General features: G+C 43.3%; 1 protein-coding gene across 1 annotated transcript; it reads right to left on the reverse strand.

Moving 5' to 3' along the window:
* Window positions 1–1214: 1214 nt before the first annotated feature.
* On the reverse strand, window positions 1215–21049 carry ubac1.L (UBA domain containing 1 L homeolog). Its single transcript, NM_001095905.1, is given in 10 exon segments — window positions 1215–2779; window positions 6220–6358; window positions 7008–7094; window positions 7519–7744; window positions 9000–9108; window positions 9940–10042; window positions 11890–11997; window positions 12235–12308; window positions 12400–12520; window positions 20803–21049. Coding segments are annotated over 10 exon segments (1221 nt in total). The 5' UTR covers window positions 20941–21049; the 3' UTR covers window positions 1215–2663.
* Window positions 21050–21698: the final 649 nt, after the last annotated feature.

Consider the following 21698-nt stretch of genomic DNA (forward strand, 5'->3'; position numbering starts at 1 on the left):
GAGACCAATGTGAAAACAACATTCCAATTTGGGACTGATTGAAGGCATGGCTGTGGTTATCACTAGCTCTGGCTGGGGTGTGTCATGACTATGGAATTCAAAGTCAGGACCACCATCAGGAATCATGGGGACCAATACTAATTTTGTAGGGCCTTCTCCCAACCCCAATGGCCTCCATATAATTAATTCGATTCCTGAGCCCCTGGGAAGAGGCCAAACAGGAGAATGGGCCTCCTATAGGAAATAAAAGCGCTCACATATGACCATGGTGAACTCTATGATACTCCCTATGACCCACACATATGCATTCTTCCGCATATTCCGGCGACCTCCATTCTGCTGCTTGTGCCTGAATGCAAGAGGAAGCTGCACTTTTCAGTCCAGACAAAGGGATCGGAGAAGATGCAACAAAAAAACCTGCAGGCTGAGAGCAGCAGAGCTCCGTGTGCCCATGGCTTTACAAATACACAGTTGGAGGAGAGGATTTGTGTTAATGACAGGGTTAAGCCCATTCTTTTAGGCCAAAGGACAGCCTTTCATTTGTTTACATAGTGGCAGCCATTTACACAGCACTTTATCTTTCGATTTATTTATGTTTTTAGGTGGTTACTAATGGTTTCCACTCTCTCCTCCGAAGTGCTGCGAATGGACATTTGCCCTGGAATTTAGAAAGTGAAGCCAAGAGGCTCACGATACAGAGATTTGTTACAGGCTGTCTCAAAACAACAACCAATATCCCTGCTGTCAAGGGAAAGGCAGCCACAGGGTGGAGGGGGGTAAGGCTTTTTGAAACTTCCGTAGCTTGGCTTGAGTAGAGAAAAACTGAAAATGACCAAACAAGGGCAAACTCTGAACAAAACACTTGGACACCAGTTTATGTGCTGGGGCCCCACTTCAGTCTGTATGTACAGTAATAGCCCGGGAGTCTCGTGTCATGACATAGACTGTATAGTATGAAGGCTTGGCATACCCTGTACCCAGAACATTCCGTTTCTCTGCATTTATACATACAGGTGGGCATTGCCACATTTTTTTCCTCAAACAGTACATTATAAGGACACAACACACTGCACCCAAAATATTCCCTCTCCTGATATTTGTATTTATACCAATAAGTATAATTACATGTTCTGTTAACACAGTGTTCTCCCATCATACAATACTATGTATATGAAGGGAAGAAGAAAAAAAAAAGATAAAGAAAGACAGTCACCTTTGCATAAAGAATTTTTATTCCATATAACACACATAAGGATGAACATTTGGACTAGATACCAAGGTCGGTGCAGTAGCAGAATCTAAAAAGCTTCTTTCTGAGGAAGAAATCGGAACATGTGCATTTGTAGTTAAAGGGATTCTGTCATGATTTTTATTTCTTATTACACTGTTTACACTGCAAATAATTCACTCTACAATATAAAATTTCATTCCTGAACCAGCAAGTGTATTTTAGTTGTAATATTGGTGCATCTCACGTCATTTTGCCTGGTCATGTGCTTTCAGAAAGAGCCAGCACTTTAGGATGGAACTGCTTTCTGGCAGGCTGTTCTTTCTCCTGCTCAATGTAACTGAATGTGTCTCAGTGGGACCTGGATTTTACTATTGAGTGCTGTTCTTAGAGCTACCAGGCAGCTGTTATCTAGTGTTAGGGAGCTGCTATCTGGTTACCTTCCCATCGTTCTGCTGATGGGCTTCTGGGGGGGGGGGAGTTGATATCACACCAACTTGCAGTAAACAGTGACTGAAGTTTATCAGAGCACAAGTCACATGACCAGGGGCAGCTGGGAAACTGACAATATGTCTAGCCCCATCTTAGATTTCAAAATGAAATATAAAAGAATCTGTTTGCTCTTTTGTGAAATGGATTTCAGTGCAGAATTCTGCTGGAGCAGCTCTATTAACTGATGTGTTTTGGAAAAAAAGAGCAGCAGCAACATCTCACGTGACTGATTCTTGCCATGCGATTCCTCCCATGAAACAGAACCTTTTCCCGGAAAAAGAATTTGCATAAAAACTAAAAATATTAAGAGTCTGCTCCTCTGCTGTTCTCGGCAGGAGCGCAGCCAACTAAAATACACTTATTATTCATAGCTTGGATTAAAATTATATAAAAATCGGTACAATAAATAAATTGATTCAGGTTTAGTTTTGCCAAGTGAACCACAGGTGGGTGCCTGGTGCCCTTGGATAAGCTGGCGGCTTGCTCTGAACTCTCAGCCAACATGCCGGGGGATTTAAGTACCACATTCTTAACATGTTTTTGGTGTTGTCCGTGGCAGTTTAAGAAAGCATAAAAGTATCAACACACTGCTAACAACCATAAATACGTGTCAGTGGGGGCTACCTTGCCATCCAGCCTAAAGAAAAGGAAATTCACAAAAAAAAAAAAGCAACTAAATTCACAAGTTTAAATAGCATCCGAAAACGGGTTTACTTTGCCACTCTTTCCCTTCAAACAGTAACGCAGTTTTATGCCAATCTATCCTGTATTCCGTCGGGGTCTCTAAAGCGGACTTTAGTTTAAGGCCCTCCGAAACAGGGGCGCTCAGCAAGATTTTGGTATCCTCCCCTCCCATCAGTTTGAGGTGTCCAAAAGTCCAAGAGGCTATAAAGCTGTTGATTTCCTTGGGGGAGAGAAATAAAAACAGAGAGAGAGAAGTGTCCTACGTGCGGTTTAAGGTTTGGAAGATCCTAGAGATTTGAAGCATTACTGGGCCCGTTTCTGGGTCGTTCATCCACTGAGTGCTGTTTAACGGGTTTTCAAGCATATCTTCGAAAGCTGGCAAAGGAATGCAGAAATGTCAGTGTTATTCTAGGAATAAAAGTAAATATATTAGAAATATATACATAGTATGGGATATGTTATCCGGAAACCCTTTATCCAGAAAGCTCAGAATAAGATATAATTAATCCTTATTGGAAGCAAAACCAGCCTATTGGGTTTATTTAATGTTTATATGATTTTCTAGTAGATATAACGTATGAAGATCCAAATTACAGAAAGATACGTTATCCGGAAAGCCCCAGGTCCCGAGCATTCTGAATAACAGGCCCCATACCTATATATGCCTGACCTTTTCTATTCTCTGCCCTAGGGTCTCTGATTTTGGAAACAATGTAACCGGAGCAGCCGATTAACAGGCCTGGGAATACGTATGCAAGGCTGACAAGACTCCTCTTCCAGTTTAAAGGGTTGGTGCACCTTTACGTGAACTCTTAGTATGTTATAGAATGTCCTTATTCCTATCAACTTTGCAATTGGTCTTCATTATATATATTTTTTTTGAATAATTGGTCATATTATCCAACTGCAATTGCCACAGAATATCAATGTCTACATCATACGAACAGTTAAATTAAAAGGTGAACAACACCTTTAAAGGTGAAGGAAAGGCATGTTATACTTGGGGGTGCCACAAGTTAGGCATCACCAGGTGATTGTATTTACTTACCTGAACAATGAAAAGGACTAGAGAGCCTTCCAGTGTGAGTAAATGTCGTTTTTATTGAAGCACTACATGTTTTGGACCACAGGGTCCTTCCTCTGGTGCAAGGAGGACCGGTTGGGGAAATAATCGATTATATTTTACTTACCTGAAACCCAAGGGCCGGTGCTCCTATCAGCAGAAAACTGCACCGGCCTGGGGTTATTCCAGAGAGCACCACTGCTTCTTTCTTCTTGCAACTTCGCATGCGCAGTTTAGCAAAAGCCGATCTTTAACGGAAAAGCCGCCTATTTAGTTCTAATGCGCATGCGTCTGCCCTGGGAAATTCAAAGAAAGAAGAAGCAGGAAGAACCCAGGCCGCTGCAGTTTTCTCCTGATAGGTGCACCGGCCTGGGGTGTCAGGTAAGTAGATACAATCACTGGGGGCTGCCTAACATCCGGCACCCCCAAGTAAAAATGCCTTTCCTTCTCTTTAAACAAACATATACTGCTTACAACATAGACTTATTAGGCACTATTTGGGTTTACATCCACTTTAAGTGCTCCAAATACATGTTGTGGGTAAGAAGAGCAGGGACATCACCAGGAAACAGTTCATGAAATAGTAACTTTTGTAAATTTTCGTTTATTATCCTTACAGAGTGCGACACCTACTGGTTAGAGGTAAAATAACAGCTAAACACATTTAGCCAGGCACTGTACTTGTTGGCACTGCCTTCTCACCCCTTTACGTTGGAGAGGTCTTTCAGCAGAACATTAACAGGCAGCCACAAATAAAGGCAAGACATGATATACAGTGTCTCTATTTTTGACTTGGAAGGATTAGGGCAGCCATAACTTGGCAGGGTCAGCGGCTTTTATGTGTTAGGGAGCAGGCCACGGCCTAACGTCATACCCCTTGCAACTGTATATAGCAGCGGATTAACTAGACACCAGATATCTGCTTCATGAGACCAACTAAGCGCAGACTGAACAAAATATCCATCAGCAGAACATTTAAGTGCAATCATTAAACTTGCCTGCAAGAGTCACAAATGCTGTCATTTTTGGTGAACTTCCATTGGCCTCCAGTTAAAAATAATTGTTAGCTCACAGAATTATTTGTTAAATGGCTACTCCCTTAATAGCAGAGAAAAAGAGCACAACATGACTTAAAAGAATACCGATAGTCCCTGGTTATCTCTTCTATTTCCTAGGGAAGCTATGCACCCCCCCCCCCACCAAAACAGCCATTTAAAGGGGAAGGAAACCTAGTTGGCGCAAAAACCCTCCCCCCTCCTGTGTGTTGCCCACCCTCCCTCCTCCCCTCTGGCCTACCCGTCAGTGTTACATAGTTAAGTAGTTGGGTTGAAAAAAGACCAAAATCCATCAAGTTCAACCTCTCTAAATGAAACCCAGAGCACATACCTACACACAGACGCACCCACTGAAACGATTATATATATATATATATATATATATATATATATATATATATATATATATATATATATATATATATATATATATATATATATACTGTATTCTGCTTGTCCAAGAAATCATCCCCTGTTAAAGTTAACAGAATCAGCCATCACAATATCATTCAGCAGTGCATTCCCCAACTTCACTGTCCTCACCGTGAAGAACCCCCTACTCTGCTTCAAATAAAAGTTTTCTCCTCTAGTCTAAAGGAGTGGCCTCTGGTTTTCTCTAGTCTAAAGGAGTGGCCTCTGGTCCTCTAATGCACTTATAAAGAGTAATCATGTCCCCTTGCAAGAGTCTGTTCTTCAGAGAAAACAACCCCAACCTTGACAGTCTCCCCTCATAATTGAACTCTTCCCTCCCGCTAACCAGTTTATTTGCACATAGTCACTGCACTCTCTCCAGCTCATTTATACCGGAGCCCAAAACTGCACTGTATACTCCAGGTGAACCCTTACCAGGGACCTATAAAGAGGTAAAAATTGAGTTAATGCCCTTTTTTATGCCAGACAGAACTTTATTTGCTTTAGTAGCCACAGAATTGCCTAGAATTATACAAGTTGCTATCTACAAAAACCCCTAGATCACACTCCTCACCTACTAAATGAAACTTGGGGGATATTTAATTTTCTTTGCGATGCTTAATGGGTCCCACTAGTTTGGCTATGTCCAGTGGGCAACCATCAGTGGGTACACCTGTATTGAACCCCACTATATCAAGGGCTCCACAGTAATTTATATTACTATTAGTTACCCTAAACATTCTAGTTGTTCAGGTCCCTTTATCACAATGTTAAGCTCACTATCTAACAGCCAAGACTGTTCAGCAATAAGATGACTGATGACAACAACAGAGCATCACGTCCATGGTTTCTAGGGTCACTGACCCCAAGAAACCAAACAGCGCATAAAGTTTAACTTTACTTCACAGAAAAGCCAATAAAAAGCTGTTTTTTTAGTCGATTTCCCCATTAAGGACACACTTGGTACAGCAGGGCTCCAGAAGGAACTTGATTTATTTTTATCCACCATGAAACATGAACTCTGATTTAGAAGCTCACTTGCATCATAAAGTGGCCTGATCCTTTTATGAGGTACAGTATGAACTGATTTCCTGACACTGATTCAAACATCTACACAGGGAGAGCCTGGCACACCCACTACTCAGTGTTACATTCTACTCGGGTTCCTTTCTCAGTCTACAGTTCTGCTCATACACAGCTGATAAAGGAGACAGGCAATTGACAAAGTGGGAGAAAGCGGTAGTAATAAACAAGCAATGGGTGCAAGAGTACAAAGCAGTACTTACCTAACAGTGTTTTAGGATTAGTTAGGCCTAGCTGTACTACGGGGTTATCCAGAATGGCTTGAAATAATGGACTAGTCGTGTCAATCCCCTTGTCCAAGTCCTCCGGCGATGGCTTTCTGTCACCCAAAAGCCACTCACACTGCAGAAACAAATGTCTTGTTAGACAGCTATCCGCCCCACTCCATATCAATGCTGATTTACAAAAACAGATATATTACTCTGTATGTTAAATACAGCATGATTTCTGCTGTCAACTATGCTGGCATTAGGTTAGCATCAAGCTCTACCCCCTGTTTAAAGACAGCAGCATCAAATAAAAGTATCTATCCCAGTAAACACTGGACACAGCTTAGAGTTCTAGGTGGGTGTATGCAGTTGGGTACCAGTGGGTAATTTCATGAAATGAATATGCTTTCTGCAGCACCAGCGCATGAGATCATTGCCAATTCAACTGAACACACAGGAGCCTTAGGGCCGTTTCAGTTTCTTTGTGCACCTTGCAAGGTGCCGGAGTGTCTGGTTTGTGCCCTCCTACGTAAACTGCAGACACACTCCAGCAGTCTGTACTTTATATATGTACTTTATACTCCCCATACGCACACTGCTAGACTGATCTGGAAAACAGAAATGTAACTACACTGAGCTTCCTAAAATGAAGCAATAATCCCACCCCAACCTGCCAGATACAGGAGGAAATGCACATTCAACAAACATTCCTTCCGATCTTCAATTATTCTCACACTGCTTTATACACAAGGTTTTATAGCCAACGGAAAAACCTAACATACAGCAGCATCTTGTTGATTGTTGTTCACTCGCAGGGCATCAATGACTTCTTTTTCATCAAAACCCATCTCCATTAATGCAATGACAGCCTGCAGGGAGGAGACCGAAACATAAGTGCCATGTTTGGTTTCATAAAACAAAGCTAATGATACAAAAAAAAAAAACAAAGTCTACTCGGGGAATATTTTTCTGTCTACTTTAACGTTTAAGCTGATTTGCCTGGGTGATTTTCACAGGTAGGCATTTGTTTTCAACACATCATCGTGCTAACGTCATGTCATATACCAATGTACCTTCATAAGGGTGCATGGGGCACTGGCAGAACCAATCATTCATGTTGTTGAATGAACAGTATCCAGCCGATAGACGTTTCCCTAAGGACATTGGCACACTTGAAAGGCAGCACCAAATTGCCTATTTACTTATTGGGCACGGACCATTCCCTCTCTAAGTATTTACATTTGGGCAGGAGCAGGTTGCATGGACAAGATCCCAATCATAGAATTTGCTTACTCGAGGGTCTGGACGGAATTCTCTTTTCCTGCGGATTTTCTTAAATATCTCTGTGAGTTCATCTTTGGGGTCCTCTGCGCTGGCTCCAAGAACTGGTTTCGCCTCGGCTTCCCCTGTGGCTAAACCTCCAGCGGCCTCGGAGGAATTCTCACATGGGAGAGGTGCATCGGCTGAAGGGTCATCGGCATGCTCAATTAACCACTCCATAGCCTGTGTTACAGACATGCTGGGGTGAGAGGAAAAAGAGAACACAACATTTCAGTTAATTCACGACACAGTATTTTGATGTGTCTTGCCTGCACTGATTTGACACACAAATAGAACGCAGGGGCGATAGCCAAACTAGAAACGGAAAAAGGGTTCTAGTTCCATTTACCTTTATCTTGCACTTTAAAAAAGACAAAGTATTATTCATATTGATCACTGAGGCAGCTTTGACTGCTCCCTGTGGGTCTATAAATCATTTGTTTACGTCAATTCATTTTGCATAAGCTTTCAAATTCCTATTAAGGCTGTGAGCGCATCATAAGTGCACCAGCTATTTCTCTTCCTCTGTCCTTGTTGTTGTTCTTGCTTTCTCTCCGTTTCTGGTATTTAAAGGAGAACAAAACCCCAAAAATGAATATGGCTAAAAATGCCATATTTTATATACTGAACTTATTGCACCAGCCTAAAGTTTCAGCTTGTCAATAGCAGCAATGATCCAGGACTTCAAACTTGTCACAGGGGGTCACCATCTTGGAAAGTGCCTGTGACACTCACAGTGGGCTCTGATTGGCTGTTGAGAAGCTAAGCTTAGGGGCCGTCACTAATTATCCAGCAGAAAATGAGGTTGGTATGTAATATAAGCTGATGCTACAGGTTTGCTGATTATTAAATTCTGATGCTAATTGCACTGGTTTCTGTGCTGCCATGTAGTAATTATCTGTATTAATTACTAATCAGCCTTATATTGTGACATTTCTATTCTATGTGTACTGTACTGTATATTGTGAGTGGGTCCCTAAGCTCAGTTAGTGACAGCAGCACAGAGCATGTGAATCAGTGAATCAGCAGAAAAGAAGATGGGGAGCTACTGGGGCATCTTTGGAGACACAGATCTTTACTGCTAAAGGGCTGCGGTTGCCTTGGGCTGGTATAGAAGCACAAAACATCATGTACAACATTTCTACCTACTTCTTTAGTTAGGCTTTAGTTCTCCTTTAAAGGGACACAATCATCCAGATAAGCGATTCAACTTTTCTGGATTCGACCGATCCCCCGAAAGATTCAGATTTCCATGACCCTTCGGCCTCGTGTTTTTATATGGTCATGAAACACCTCGGTAACTTATAATATCCTTATATTTAACAAAAGGGGGTACTTTATTCATTATATATTGGCTGCCACCAATTCAAATGACATTTCCAGTTGATATGGCAAATAGATCCTCTAGCCGGCCAGGCCAATCAGCAAGTCACACGAAAACGGAAACTACCTACTGATTTAAGCGGAGGGCTTTCGCGGCTCTGGTCTCTGGGAACCCCATTTCCGTAAGCTGCCGCAGTGCGATTTCGTCCACCCGATCCTCGTCGTCTTCATCCAGCATAGCTAGAACAAAAACACAAAACTGTAATAAGGCAATGACAGAAAGGTTATATTAGTGTGGGGGGGGGGGAACAAAACCCACAAAATCCCTTACTGTAAAGCGCCGCAGCTTATGGTGGCTCTTTATAAATACAGGTAAGGGACCTGTTATTCAGAATGCTTGGGACCTGGGGTTTTTTGATAAGAGATCTTTCTGTAATTTGGATCTTCATACCTTAAGTCTACTAGAAAAAAATGTAAACAGTAAATAAACCCAATAGGCTGGTTCTGCTTCCAATAAGGATTAATTATATCTTAGTTGGGATCAAGTACAAGCTACTGTTTTATTATTACAGAAAAAAAAAGGAAATCATTTGTAAAAATTTGGATTATTTGGATAAAATAGAGTCTGTGGGAGACGGCCTTTCTGTAATTCAGAGCATTCTGGGTAAACACGTTTCCGGATAACGGATCCCATACCTGTACAACAGGGGAAGAGGCTGAAGACAACTAAAAGTGGACATATTATGAAAATATATTATTGGTATGGGACCTGTTATCCAGAATGTTTGGGACCTGGGGCTTTCTGGATAAGAGATCTTTCTGTAATTTGGATCTTCATACCTTAAGTCTACTAGAAAATCATATAAACATTAAATAAACCCAATATGCTGGTTCTACTTCCAATAAGGATTTATTATATCTTAGTTGGAATCAAGCACAAGGTGTTGTTTAATTAATACAGAGAAAAAGGAAACCATTTTTTAAAAATTTGGATTATTAATAGTAATGGCATTCAGAGCTTTCTGGATAACGGTTTTCCGGATAATATATATATACTCCCTAGGTACTTACCATTGGCTTTCTTGAACAGCTCAACTGCATCTGGGTTTAGTGCCAGCAGCTTCTGAGCTACTTCAATGAGGGACACCAATATCTTCCTGAGCTCAGTCTGAAACTGAAAGGAAACAAAGAAGTAGGAAAAGATAAGTCACAAAGCGACCGCACAGCAGCACTTTCATAAGCGAGCGCAGGGAGGGGATATTAAAAACCAGGGCACCCCTCTCCCTTAGGGAATTAAGGGGTGACCCCCAATAACACTAAGGGGCCGATTCACTAACTTCGAGTGAAGGATTCGAAGTAAAAAAACTTCGAATTTTTGTGCTCCTCGATTATCGAATTGGCGTAAATTCGCCTGAGTAGAATGATTCGAATAGATCGAGCGCAAAAACGCTGCGACTATTCGCCATTCGATAGTCGAAGTACTGGATCGAGCGCAAAAACGCTGCGACTATTCGCCCATTCGATAGTCGAAGTACTGTCTCTTTTAAAAATACTTCGACTGCCTACTTCGCCACCTAAAACCTACCGAATTGCTTTAAAAACCTATGGGAAAGTCCCATAGGCTTGTTTTCCAAGTTTTTGATCGAATAAAAAGGCATTCGATCGAATGAAAATCCTTCGAGCGAATATTCGATCGAGCGCCTATTCGCCTGGCGAATATTCGCCAATTCGACTATTCGCCAGCGCGTAAATTCGCCCGAATTGCCTATTCGATTCTATTCCCCAGTCGAATTTCGAGGGATTTAACCCCTCGAAATTCGACCCTTGATGAATTTGCCCCTAATTGTAGTGTAGCAGTGTTGTCAGGTTCCAGATTGAGTGACCAGTGCTGTGGTTCAGAACGGATGCTTTTGAAGGGGGCCCAGGATTTAGTTCTCCTTAAGGTAATAAATAGCCCAATCTTTCCTTATAGTACAGGGCATTGACAATGCAACCCATGATGCTCACATACAATGGCGTTCTGTTTCTAACAGCCAAAGGCAAAACAAGCATGCAACCTTTTTCTGTCTCTCATAAATGTGTTCAGTAAGGAGGCAAACTATCCCCACCCACCCCTGTAAGTGGTTTGTAAGTAAAGGAATTAGGAACGGTCACGAGTGGTGGGTTATATGAAGAATTAAAAGGAACTATGGTATAGAAATATACAGTTACACTGCAGCTGGAACCATGGCAGTTTAATCTACAGGCCCTGCCATTACTAGCTTGATTTTAGCTCTTATTGGGGTTGTTCAATTTTAAAACAACTTTTAGTATGATGTAGAGAGTAATATTCTGAGACAATTTGCTATTGGTTTTAATGTTTTATTATTTGTGTTTTTTGAGTTATTTCGCTTTTTATTCAGCAGCTCTGCCAGTTTGCAGTTTCAGCAGTCTGGTTGCTAGGGTCCAAATACAATTAGCAACCCTGCACTGGTTTGAATAAGGGACTGGAATATGAATAGGAGAGGCCTGAACAGAAAGACGAGTCATAAAAAGTAGCAATAACAATAAATGTGTAGCCTCATAGAGCATTTCATTTTTAGATGGGGGTCAGTGAAGCTGGAAAAAACGCATAAGGAAAAAGCCAGTAATTCAAAAACGATAAAGAAGAAATAACAAAGATCTATTAAAAAGTTGCTTAGAATTGGCCATTCTATAACATACTTGAAGGTGAACTGTCCCTTGAATAAGCTGTGACTTTAGGTTTAAGCACCTATTAAAGGTCCAACATTTTATTTTAGGGGACCTGAAAAAGGGAAGGTAGAGCTGCTATCAGGAATCACAGGGCCCTTTATTACTAAGTTACGCCAGTTATTACACACTGGGCACCAGGGACTCTGATCCAGCCCAGTTATGCCGAAACCTTGCCTACTAAACTCTAGTGAATGAACGCCTCATTAATCTAAAATAAGCATCGACCTTTCCATCTGCCCTTTCAAGCAATGCAAAAGTAAATCAAAAGCAACACCCAGAAGCCCTCACATCTCTCATGTTATGGTGAGCCACAGTGCGGTCTGAGTTGCGGGCTGTAAGGCCGGCCGTTGCCTTGAGAATGGCGTCTTTATCTGGAGCTTTCTGGTCTTGTTTCCTCTGTCAAACACAAAGCAAAACCTTAGTTAACACTGTACAAAAATGATAAAACATTATAAAATACATAAAATGAGTCGATTGTTTCATATTTAAGGTTGCTAGCGGGCACCATAGAGCAAAGGAACATTACAAAGAAAATGAATTCATTAATGACATAGACATTGTTTGTGCCTGCTCCTTTATTTATTTTGCTGGCGCACAACTGTCCTTTTTTTACAAGTATTCCTGTGACCTTACCTTCTCCTCGGCAGAGACTTCAGCCATCTTTGGTGGTGGCAGCGGTGCTCTCTTCTTAACCAACAGCAGGACATCTAGACAAAGAAGAAGAAGAAGGAAAAAATGGGAAATAGATAATAAAGGACTGGAAGGACAGACCCATAAGGTGCCACGTTTCATGCATACCATTGTCTTGAAGGTTCTCTTCAGCCGCTGTCTTGGCATCCGAGAGCACCCGCTCAGAAGAGGCATGGACCAGTTTGTGATGGGTTAACGTTTTTGGATCTTCCAAGCTCCCGTGGAAACACTAAAAACAAGAAACGGCTTAATGTTGCTAAATGTGGAAAACGCAATATACACGCGTGTAGCTTTGAAGGGGTTGTCCACCTCTGAGTTAACTTTTAGTGTGATGTAGAGAGTGATATTAGAGACAATTTGCAATCATTTTTAACTTTTTATTATTTTTGGTTTTTGACTTATTTGGCAGTTCTCCAGTTTGCTGGTTTAGCAATCTGGTTGCTAGGGTCCAAATTCCCCAAGCAACCATGCACTGGCTTGGATAAGAGACTGGGATATGAATAGGGGATGGACTCAATAGAAAGATGAGTAATAACAAGTATCAATAACTGAAAATACCCAAAATTTAAAACCAGCAAGAGATATTAGTACTTATTGTTATAGCCAAGAAGAATCGGAGTGTCCACAAACCATTGCAGAGCATTTGTTTTTAGATGGGGTCAGTGATGCCAATTTGAAAGTTAAAAAGTATCAGAAGAGCAAGGCCAATAATGAAAAACCTATACAAAATAGACCTATTAAAAAGTTGCTTAGAATTGGCCATTCTAGAACATGATAAAAGTTAATTTAAAGGAGAAGCAGCCCTGTAAGGAGCTCGCCCATTATCAGCCTAATGTTACAGCCTAAAGGTTCCCTTTCCCCGAGCGCCTGTAAATGAGCTTTAATAGGTCTGTGGGAGAGGGAGAGCCCCCAGCTCTGACATCAGCAAATGTTCTCCCCTAATCCCTCTGTGTTTTTTTATACATTAAATACAGTTGCTTTAATCCCCGTGCCAAGCATTATGTCAGCCCTGAGAACTCTTCCCACAATGCTCCCCTCCCGGCTAAGCACTTCATGTTAATGTCAGTTATAAATATTCCCACGTTGGGGAATTGCTGCTGACTTGAACTGGTGCCGGCACGGAATTCTACTGTGTTGTAAAGGTATGCGGGGCATAAAGCCTGCAGTCAGGAGCAGAGACCAAAGCAACACAGAACATGCCGCAGGCTGGAGTGTGGCACCCTTTCAAGTATCCCATTCCCACCGATGCTGTGATGTACTGGTCGAGAATTTCTCGACCCGACCCTCCTGAACCGCACCTGGCCCGCTGTTGACCTCTTTTTATAGACCTGCGCCCTACCCAGTGACATCACAAAAGGGGCGGGACAGGCGGAAGTCTATAAATTCCAGCAACGGAAGCCGGCAGTACTAGGTCGCCCGAAGATTTTGTGCAGGAGTCGGCTCAAACCCGTCCGACCCGCGGGTTTCGGGCCAGCCCGCACATCACTAATATAAACCCAAATACAGAAAGGTCCTAATATCCCTTCACTCCTCACACTGACTGGGTAGTTATGTGCAAACGTCACTGCTACTGACATCAGTCAGTGGGGCTCATTTATAAACCCTGGGCAAATTTGCACCTGAGCAGTAACCCATAGCAACCAATCAAAGGTTTGCTTTCATTGTTCTACCTACAGGTGGCCGACAAAAGCTGATCACTGATTGGTTACTATGGGATCCTGCCCAGGTGCAAATTTACCCACCGTTTATAAATAATCCCGTGTCTTTCCCTTTCTACAAACTCTTGAAACAATGTAGCAAAAGCCAAACTTTGATTATTCTTCCCACATCTTTTCATCAGCTGCCTTCTGTTACACTGTTTCAAAAGAATATCCAGAGAGGGACAGCAATGACATATACACATAACTATATTCCAGAGAATGAGGAATGAATGGATATTGGGAAGTTGTATCAGGAGTCAGAGGCAGCAGTGCAGAGAAAGGGACAGACACAGTGACAGTTACACAGAACTATAAACCCAGTGAGAATGAGGAATGAATGGATATTGGGAAGTTGTATCAGGAGTCAGAAGCAGCAGTGCAGAGAAAGGGACAGACACAATGACAGTTACACAGAACTATAAACCCAGTGAGAATGAGGAATGAATGGATATTGGGAAGTTGTATCAGGAGTCAGAGGCAGCAGTGCAGAGAAAGGGACAGACACAATGACAGTTACGCAGAACTATAAACCCAGTGAGAATGAGGAATGAATGGATATTGGGAAGTTGTATCAGGAGTCAGAAGCAGCAGTGCAGAGAAAGGGACAGACACAATGACAGTTACGCAGAACTATAAACCCAGTGAGAATGAGGAATGAATGGATATTGGGAAGTTGTATCAGGAGTCAGAGGCAGCAGTGCAGAGAAAGGGACAGACACAGTGACAGTTACACAGAACTATAAACCCAGTGAGAATGAGGAATGAATGGATATTGGGAAGTTGTATCAGGAGTCAGAAGCAGCAGTGCAGAGAAAGGGACAGACACAATGACAGTTACACAGAACTATAAACCCAGTGAGAATGAGGAATGAATGGATATTGGGAAGTTGTATCAGGAGTCAGAGGCAGCAGTGCAGAGAAAGGGACAGACACAGTGACAGTTACACAGAACTATAAACCCAGTGAGAATGAGGAATGAATGGATATTGGGAAGTTGTATCAGGAGTCAGAGGCAGCAGCTCAGAGAAGAGGAAGGGACAGACACAATGAAGTTGTTTCCTACCCAGTACTCCTACACTTTACTCAATTTTGCAGGATCGTGTTGTTCACCTTTATATGAACTGCTAGTATGATGTAGAGATATTCTGAGATGATTTGCAGTTGGTTTTAATTTGTGGGTGTTGACTTATTTAGCTTTTTATTCAGCAGCTCTCCAGTCTGCAATCTGGTTGCTAGGGTCTGAATTACCGTAGCAACCATGCATTGATTTGAACAAGACTGGAATATGAATAGGAGAGGCCTGAATAGAAAGAGGAGTAATAAAAGGTAGCAATAACAATACATTTGTAGACTTACAGAGCATTTGTTTTTTAGATGGGGTTAGTGACCACCCCATTTGAAATCTGGAAAGAGTCAGAAGAAAAGGCCAAATAATTAAAAAAAAAAAAATAAGTTGCTTAGAAATAGCCATTCTATAACATACATGTTAAATTAAAGATGAATCCCCCCTTTAAGTTTGCTCATAGTCTGTACAGAGAGATCCCATCAAACTGGCAACATAGGTATTCCTCTATACTAAGCACAATTCAGCAGGAACAGTCCCCTAAGTTTGCTCATTGTCTGTACAGAGAGATCCCATAAAACTATGGCAGCATAGGTATTCCCTGTACTAAGCACAATTCAGCAGGAACAGTCCCCTAAGTTTGCTCATAGTCTGTACAGAGAGATCCCATAAAACTATGACAACATAGGTATTCCCCTGTACTAAGCACAATTCAGCAGGAACAGTCCCTAAGTTTGCTCATAGTCTGTACAGAGAGATCCCATCAAACTGGCAGCATAGGTATTCCTCTGTACTAAGCACAATTCAGCAGGAACAGTCCCCTAAGTTTGCTCATAGTCTGTACAGAGAGAACCCATAAATCTATGGCAGCATAGGTATTCCCTGTACTAAGCACAATTCAGCAGGAACAGTCCCTAAGTTTGCTCATAGTCTGTACAGAGAGATCCCATAAAACTATGGCAGCATAGATATTCCCAGGAACTAAGCACAATTCAGCAGGAACAGCCCCTAAGTTTGCTCATAGTCTGTACAGAGAGATCCCATAAAACTATACCAGCATAGGTATTCCCCTGTACTAAGCTCAATTCAACAGGAACAGCAGCACCCTAATTTTGCTCATAGTCTGTACAGAGAGAGACAGGGTGATTTCTAGCATCACACTGGCAACTGCCCCTCCGCTGATCTGAATGCCAGCTCTGTTGGTGCACTAGCGGGTGATGCAATGACAGCAGGATAATTGCCTGACCTGTGAGTACACCAGCAGAGCCAGGTACTAATCATTACAGTCAATGAAGGGGCAATTGATGCTCACTGAGCTGAAAACTGCACAGTCAGCAAGACTTATACAATCTCCCACTGTGTGCCATTGCTTCAATATGCTGCTTTACCACAGCAGGAGATCTGTGGACTACAATAATAGTTAATGGCCGGACTGCCTGAATCTGAGAAGAAAAACAATATTATATACAGATTTCAATTATAAAAGGGATAAATCAGATTTTAAAAAAATGTTTATGATAAAAAAAAAAGCAGCGACAGCGGCTCATTCTCCCTCTTATGGGGGCATTTGGGCTCCGACACACGGAGATAATGACAGAAACACAAACATCGCAGTTCCTAATCTTCCAAAAAGCGCAGCCCCCAACAGCCAATGAGTTAATGACACACCCACACACCTACTGGCAGCAGCATGCTGACAGACAGCAACAAGGAGAAACTAACTGATCCCACCTCAGCAACAAACCGCCACGGCAACCACGTGACTGACAGCAACATGGCGACTAATCACACCAACACACATATGGGAGGAGATGCCATATTGATTCCCTTAGACCAGGGATCCCCAACCTTTAGAATCCGTGAGCAACATTCAGAAGTAAAATGACTTGGGGAGCAACACTAGCATTAAAAATGTTCCTGGCGTGCCAAATAAGGGCTGTTATTGGCCATTTAGTAGCCCCTATGTGGATTGTCAACCTACATTGAGGCTCTGTTTGGCAGTACACCTGGTTTTTATGCAGCCAAAACTTGCCTCCAAGTCTGGAATTTAAAAATAAGAACCTGCTTTGAGGCCACTGGGAGCAACATCCAAGGGGTTGGAGAGCAACATGTTGCTCACGAGCTACTGGTTGGGGATCACTGCCTTAGACAGTACAGTATGAGGGTATAGCTTATTGTGTGCCCAGAACATTCCTTCTCTGTATATTTGTATTAATACATATGGGAGGAGGAGGTGCCATATTGATTCCCTTAGACAGTACAGTATGTGGGTATAGCTTATTGTGTGCCCAGAACATTCCTTCTCTGTATATTTGTATTTATACATATGGGAGGAGGAGGTGCCATATTGATTCCCTTAGACAGTACAGTATGAGGATATAGCTTATTGTGTGCCCAGAACATTCCTTCTCTGTATATTTGTATTTATACATATGGGAGGAGGAGGTGCCATATTGATTCCCTTAGACAGTACAGTATGAGGATATAAATTATTGTGTGCCCAGAACATTCCTTCTCTGTATATTTGTATTTATACATATGGGAGGAGGTACCATATTGATTCCCTTAGACAGTACAGTATGAGGGTATAGCTTATTGTGTGCCCAGAACATTCCTTCTCTGTATATTTGTATTTATACATATGGGAGGAGGAGGTGCCATATTGATTCCCTTAGACAGTACAGTATGTGGGTATAGCTTATTGTGTGCCCAGAACATTCCTTCTCTGTATATTTGTATTTATACATATGGGAGGAGGAGGTGCCATATTGATTCCCTTAGACAGTACAGTATGAGGATATAGCTTATTGTGTGCCCAGAACATTCCTTCTCTGTATATTTGTATTTATACATATGGGAGGAGGAGGTGCCATATTGATTCCCTTAGACAGTACAGTATGAGGATATAAATTATTGTGTGCCCAGAACATTCCTTCTCTGTATATTTGTATTTATACATATGGGAGGAGGTACCATATTGATTCCCTTAGACAGTACAGTATGAGGGTATAGCTTATTGTGTGCCCAGAACATTCCTTCTCTGTATATTTGTATTTATACATATGGGAGGAGGGAGGCGCCATATTGATTCCCTTAGACAGTACAGTTTGAGGGTATAGCTTATTGTGTGCCCAGAACATTCCTTCTCTGTATATTTGTATTTATAGAGCTCATGGCTTGTTCTTTGTTCCTGAACTATAACTCCCATGATTCTGAGTGACTCTATGGTACTGCATTGAATAGAGATGAGTGTGAGTTCTGTGCCTCCAGGAGGGAGAAATCAATATAATAAGGGGAGATCCCAGAAGGGTCAGGCTCTTGTGCTATAAATACCAGTGAAAGCCCCCCCCCGATTCTATAAATAGAATGGGCTCTGAATGGCCGTATTAAGGAAGGCAAGTAGCCAATAGGGGAATTCCTGTACGTTCCAAGTGGCAGGCGAAGCCCTGAGCTTTATGGCTTCTACTGTAAAGAATGGGCACCCGGCACTTATTCACAGGGCTCCACACCAGCAAATGAGATTGCACCAGTACAGGCACCCATAGCAACCAATCCACAGTTTGATCTTTGGCCAGTTAAAGGGGTCTGTGAGTCTTGGACATCACGGGCACTTGCTGAAAGTCACAGTTGGGCAGAAAGAAAGGGCAAGGGACATACAAGGGCTAATGAATAATTCACTTTCAGCTTCTCATTTTATGAGACTGTTCTACTGGGTGCCATGAAACTTTATTCACCCAGGACCTGGCACCTACGTAGCCTCCACTCTCAGGAATAATATTTCACTTTGATTTCCTTGGCACTAAATACACAGCCTGTGCCCCACAGTACAGATGTTTTACTACATACACAGCCGCTACACTGACAGCGATACCCACTCACTGCCAGTCGTACCCACACACTGCCAATCATACCCACCTAGAAACACAACACAGCCTCTGCCTCTATGGAACAAAAGGAAAATCCTGTTACACCCTATGCAACGGAAGGGAAACCATGTGCACCCTATGGAACGGAAGGGGCACCCTATGGAACATAAGGGACACCCTGTTACACCCTATGGAACATAAGGGACACCCTGTTACACGCTATGGAACATAAGGGACACCCTGATACGCCCTATGGAACATAAGGGACACCCTGTTACACCCTATGGAAGACACCCTGTTATACCCTATGGAATGGAAGGGACACCTTGTTATACACTATGGAACGGAAGGGACACCCTGTTACACCCTATGGAAAGGAAGGGACACCCTTTTACACCCTATGGAACGTAAAGGACACTCTGTTACACCCTATGAATGGAAGGGACACCCTGTGCACCCTATGGAACGGAAGGGACACCCTGTGCACCCAATGGAATGGAAGGGACACCCTGTTATACCCTATGGAAGACACCCTGTACACCCAATGGAATGGAAGGGACACCCTGTGCACCCAATGGAACAGAAAGAACACCCTGTGCACCCTATGGAAGGGACACCCTGTGCACCCAATGGAACGGAAGGGACACCCCGTGCACCCAATGGAACGGAAGGGACACCCTGTGCACCCAATGGAACGGAAAGGACACCCTGTGCACCCTATGGAAGGGACACCCTGTGCACCCAATGGAATGGAAGGGACACCCTGTGCACCCAATGGAACGGAAGGGACACCCTGTGCACCCAATGGAACGGAAGGGACACCCTGTGCACCCAATGGAACGGAAGGGACACCCTGTGCACCCAATGGAACGGAAGGGACACCATGTGCACCCTATGGAACGAAAGGGACACCATGTGCACCCTATGGAACGAAAGGGACACCCTGTTATACTGACACCATATGCACCCTGTGGAACGGAAGGGACACCCTGTGCACCCTATGGAACGGAAGGGAAACCATGTGCACCCTATGAAAAAGGAAGGGACACCCTGTTACACCTTATGGAACGAAAAAGACATCCTGTGCACCCTATGGAACGGAAGGGACACCCTATGGAAAGGAAGGGGTATCCTGTGCACCCTATGGAACGAAAGGGACACCCTGGTATAACCTATGGAATAGACAACCTGTGCACCCTATGGAACGGAAGGGACACCCTGTGCACCCAATGGAACGGAAGGGACACCCTGTGCACCCAATGGAACGGAAGGGATACCCTGTGCACCCAATGGAACGGAAGGGACACCCTGTGCACCCTATGGAACGGAAGGGACACCATGTGCACCCTATGGAACGAAAGGGACACCATGTGCACCCTATGGAACGGAAGGGACACCCTGTTATACTGACACCATATGCACCCTATGGAACGGAAGGGACACCCTGTGCACCCTATGGAACGGAAGGGACACCCTGTGCACCCTATGGAACGGATGGGAAACCATGTGCACCCTATGAAAAAGGAAGGGACACCCTGTTACACCTTATGGAACGAAAAAGACATCCTGTGCACCCTATGGAACGAAAGGGACACCCTGGTATAACCTATGGAATAGACAACCTGTGCACCCTATGGAACAGAAGGTACACCCTGTGACACCCTATGGAACGGAAGGGACACCCTGTTACACCTTATGGAACATAAGGGACACCCTGTTACACCCTATGAAAAGGAAGGGACATCTTGTTACACCCTATGGAAAGGAAGGGACACCCTGTTACACCCTATGAAGTGTCAGGGTCGCACTATAATACATAGGAGGGCACTAGTATCCCCAGTTGCTGCCAGTCCTTCCCCCGCGCAGTCCCTTCGATCCTTACGTGCTTGAGACACTTCTCCTTCAGTTTCTCCAGCGAGATCTCCTCCGTGACCTCCTCCAGCCACTCGGCCCCGTCCATGGAACAGATGTGGAGCCTGAGCACCTTCCCCGCGAAGATCTTCTCCTCCTGCACGAACATGTCCCCCTCCCCGCTACCTACCGAGCCAAGGGCATGAGTCGAGCCCCTCTCTGGCCTCTCTCCGCTGTCACACGATTCCCCAACACTCTCTCCCTTTCCCTGGCCTGCGCGCCGGAAGTGCTGTTCCGAGGCACGCTGGGAATTGTAGTCTTTAGCCTTGTGGTGCGGGTATGTGGCCGAAAGATGGCGCCCGCGGACCGCAAGAATCAAACTACAAGGGGATTTTTCTTTTTACTGCACTAATTATTATTTGTAGCCGGCGGATATTTTTATATTCGGGCGACATAGTTACTATAGAAGAAAAGGCAGAGCTACTAATCATGCACAGCCTAGTGCTGTTCTACAGCCTCTTTGGCTTTTCCAGTTATGTCTCTATGGCAGCTCCCACTCATATATACAGAGAAGGAATGTTCAGGTACTGTACTGTGTATAACTGTTATGTTATAAATATAAGGTATATATATATATATATATATAATTTAAATTATAGTTTCATAACTCTACATGGCTACTGCAGGCTGCACTAGTTTCCAAGCCACCATACCACCTGCTCCTGATTGCTAAACCCCCTCCATGCTGGCATTATTACTGTATAAAGATGAGGTTAGGGACCTACCAACAGATTATGCTGTATTTAAATCATCCATTGGACAAATCCCCAGCACAGTGACTGCAATTCCCAGAGTGGCCCTCGTCCAATGGAATGCCTGCAGAGTCCCAGAGTAACCCTCCAATGGAAGGCCTTCAGAGTCCCAGAG

The sequence above is a fragment of the Xenopus laevis genome, chromosome 8L (genome assembly GCF_017654675.1).
Source record: "Xenopus laevis strain J_2021 chromosome 8L, Xenopus_laevis_v10.1, whole genome shotgun sequence".
NCBI classification, from domain to species: Eukaryota; Metazoa; Chordata; class Amphibia; order Anura; family Pipidae; genus Xenopus; species Xenopus laevis.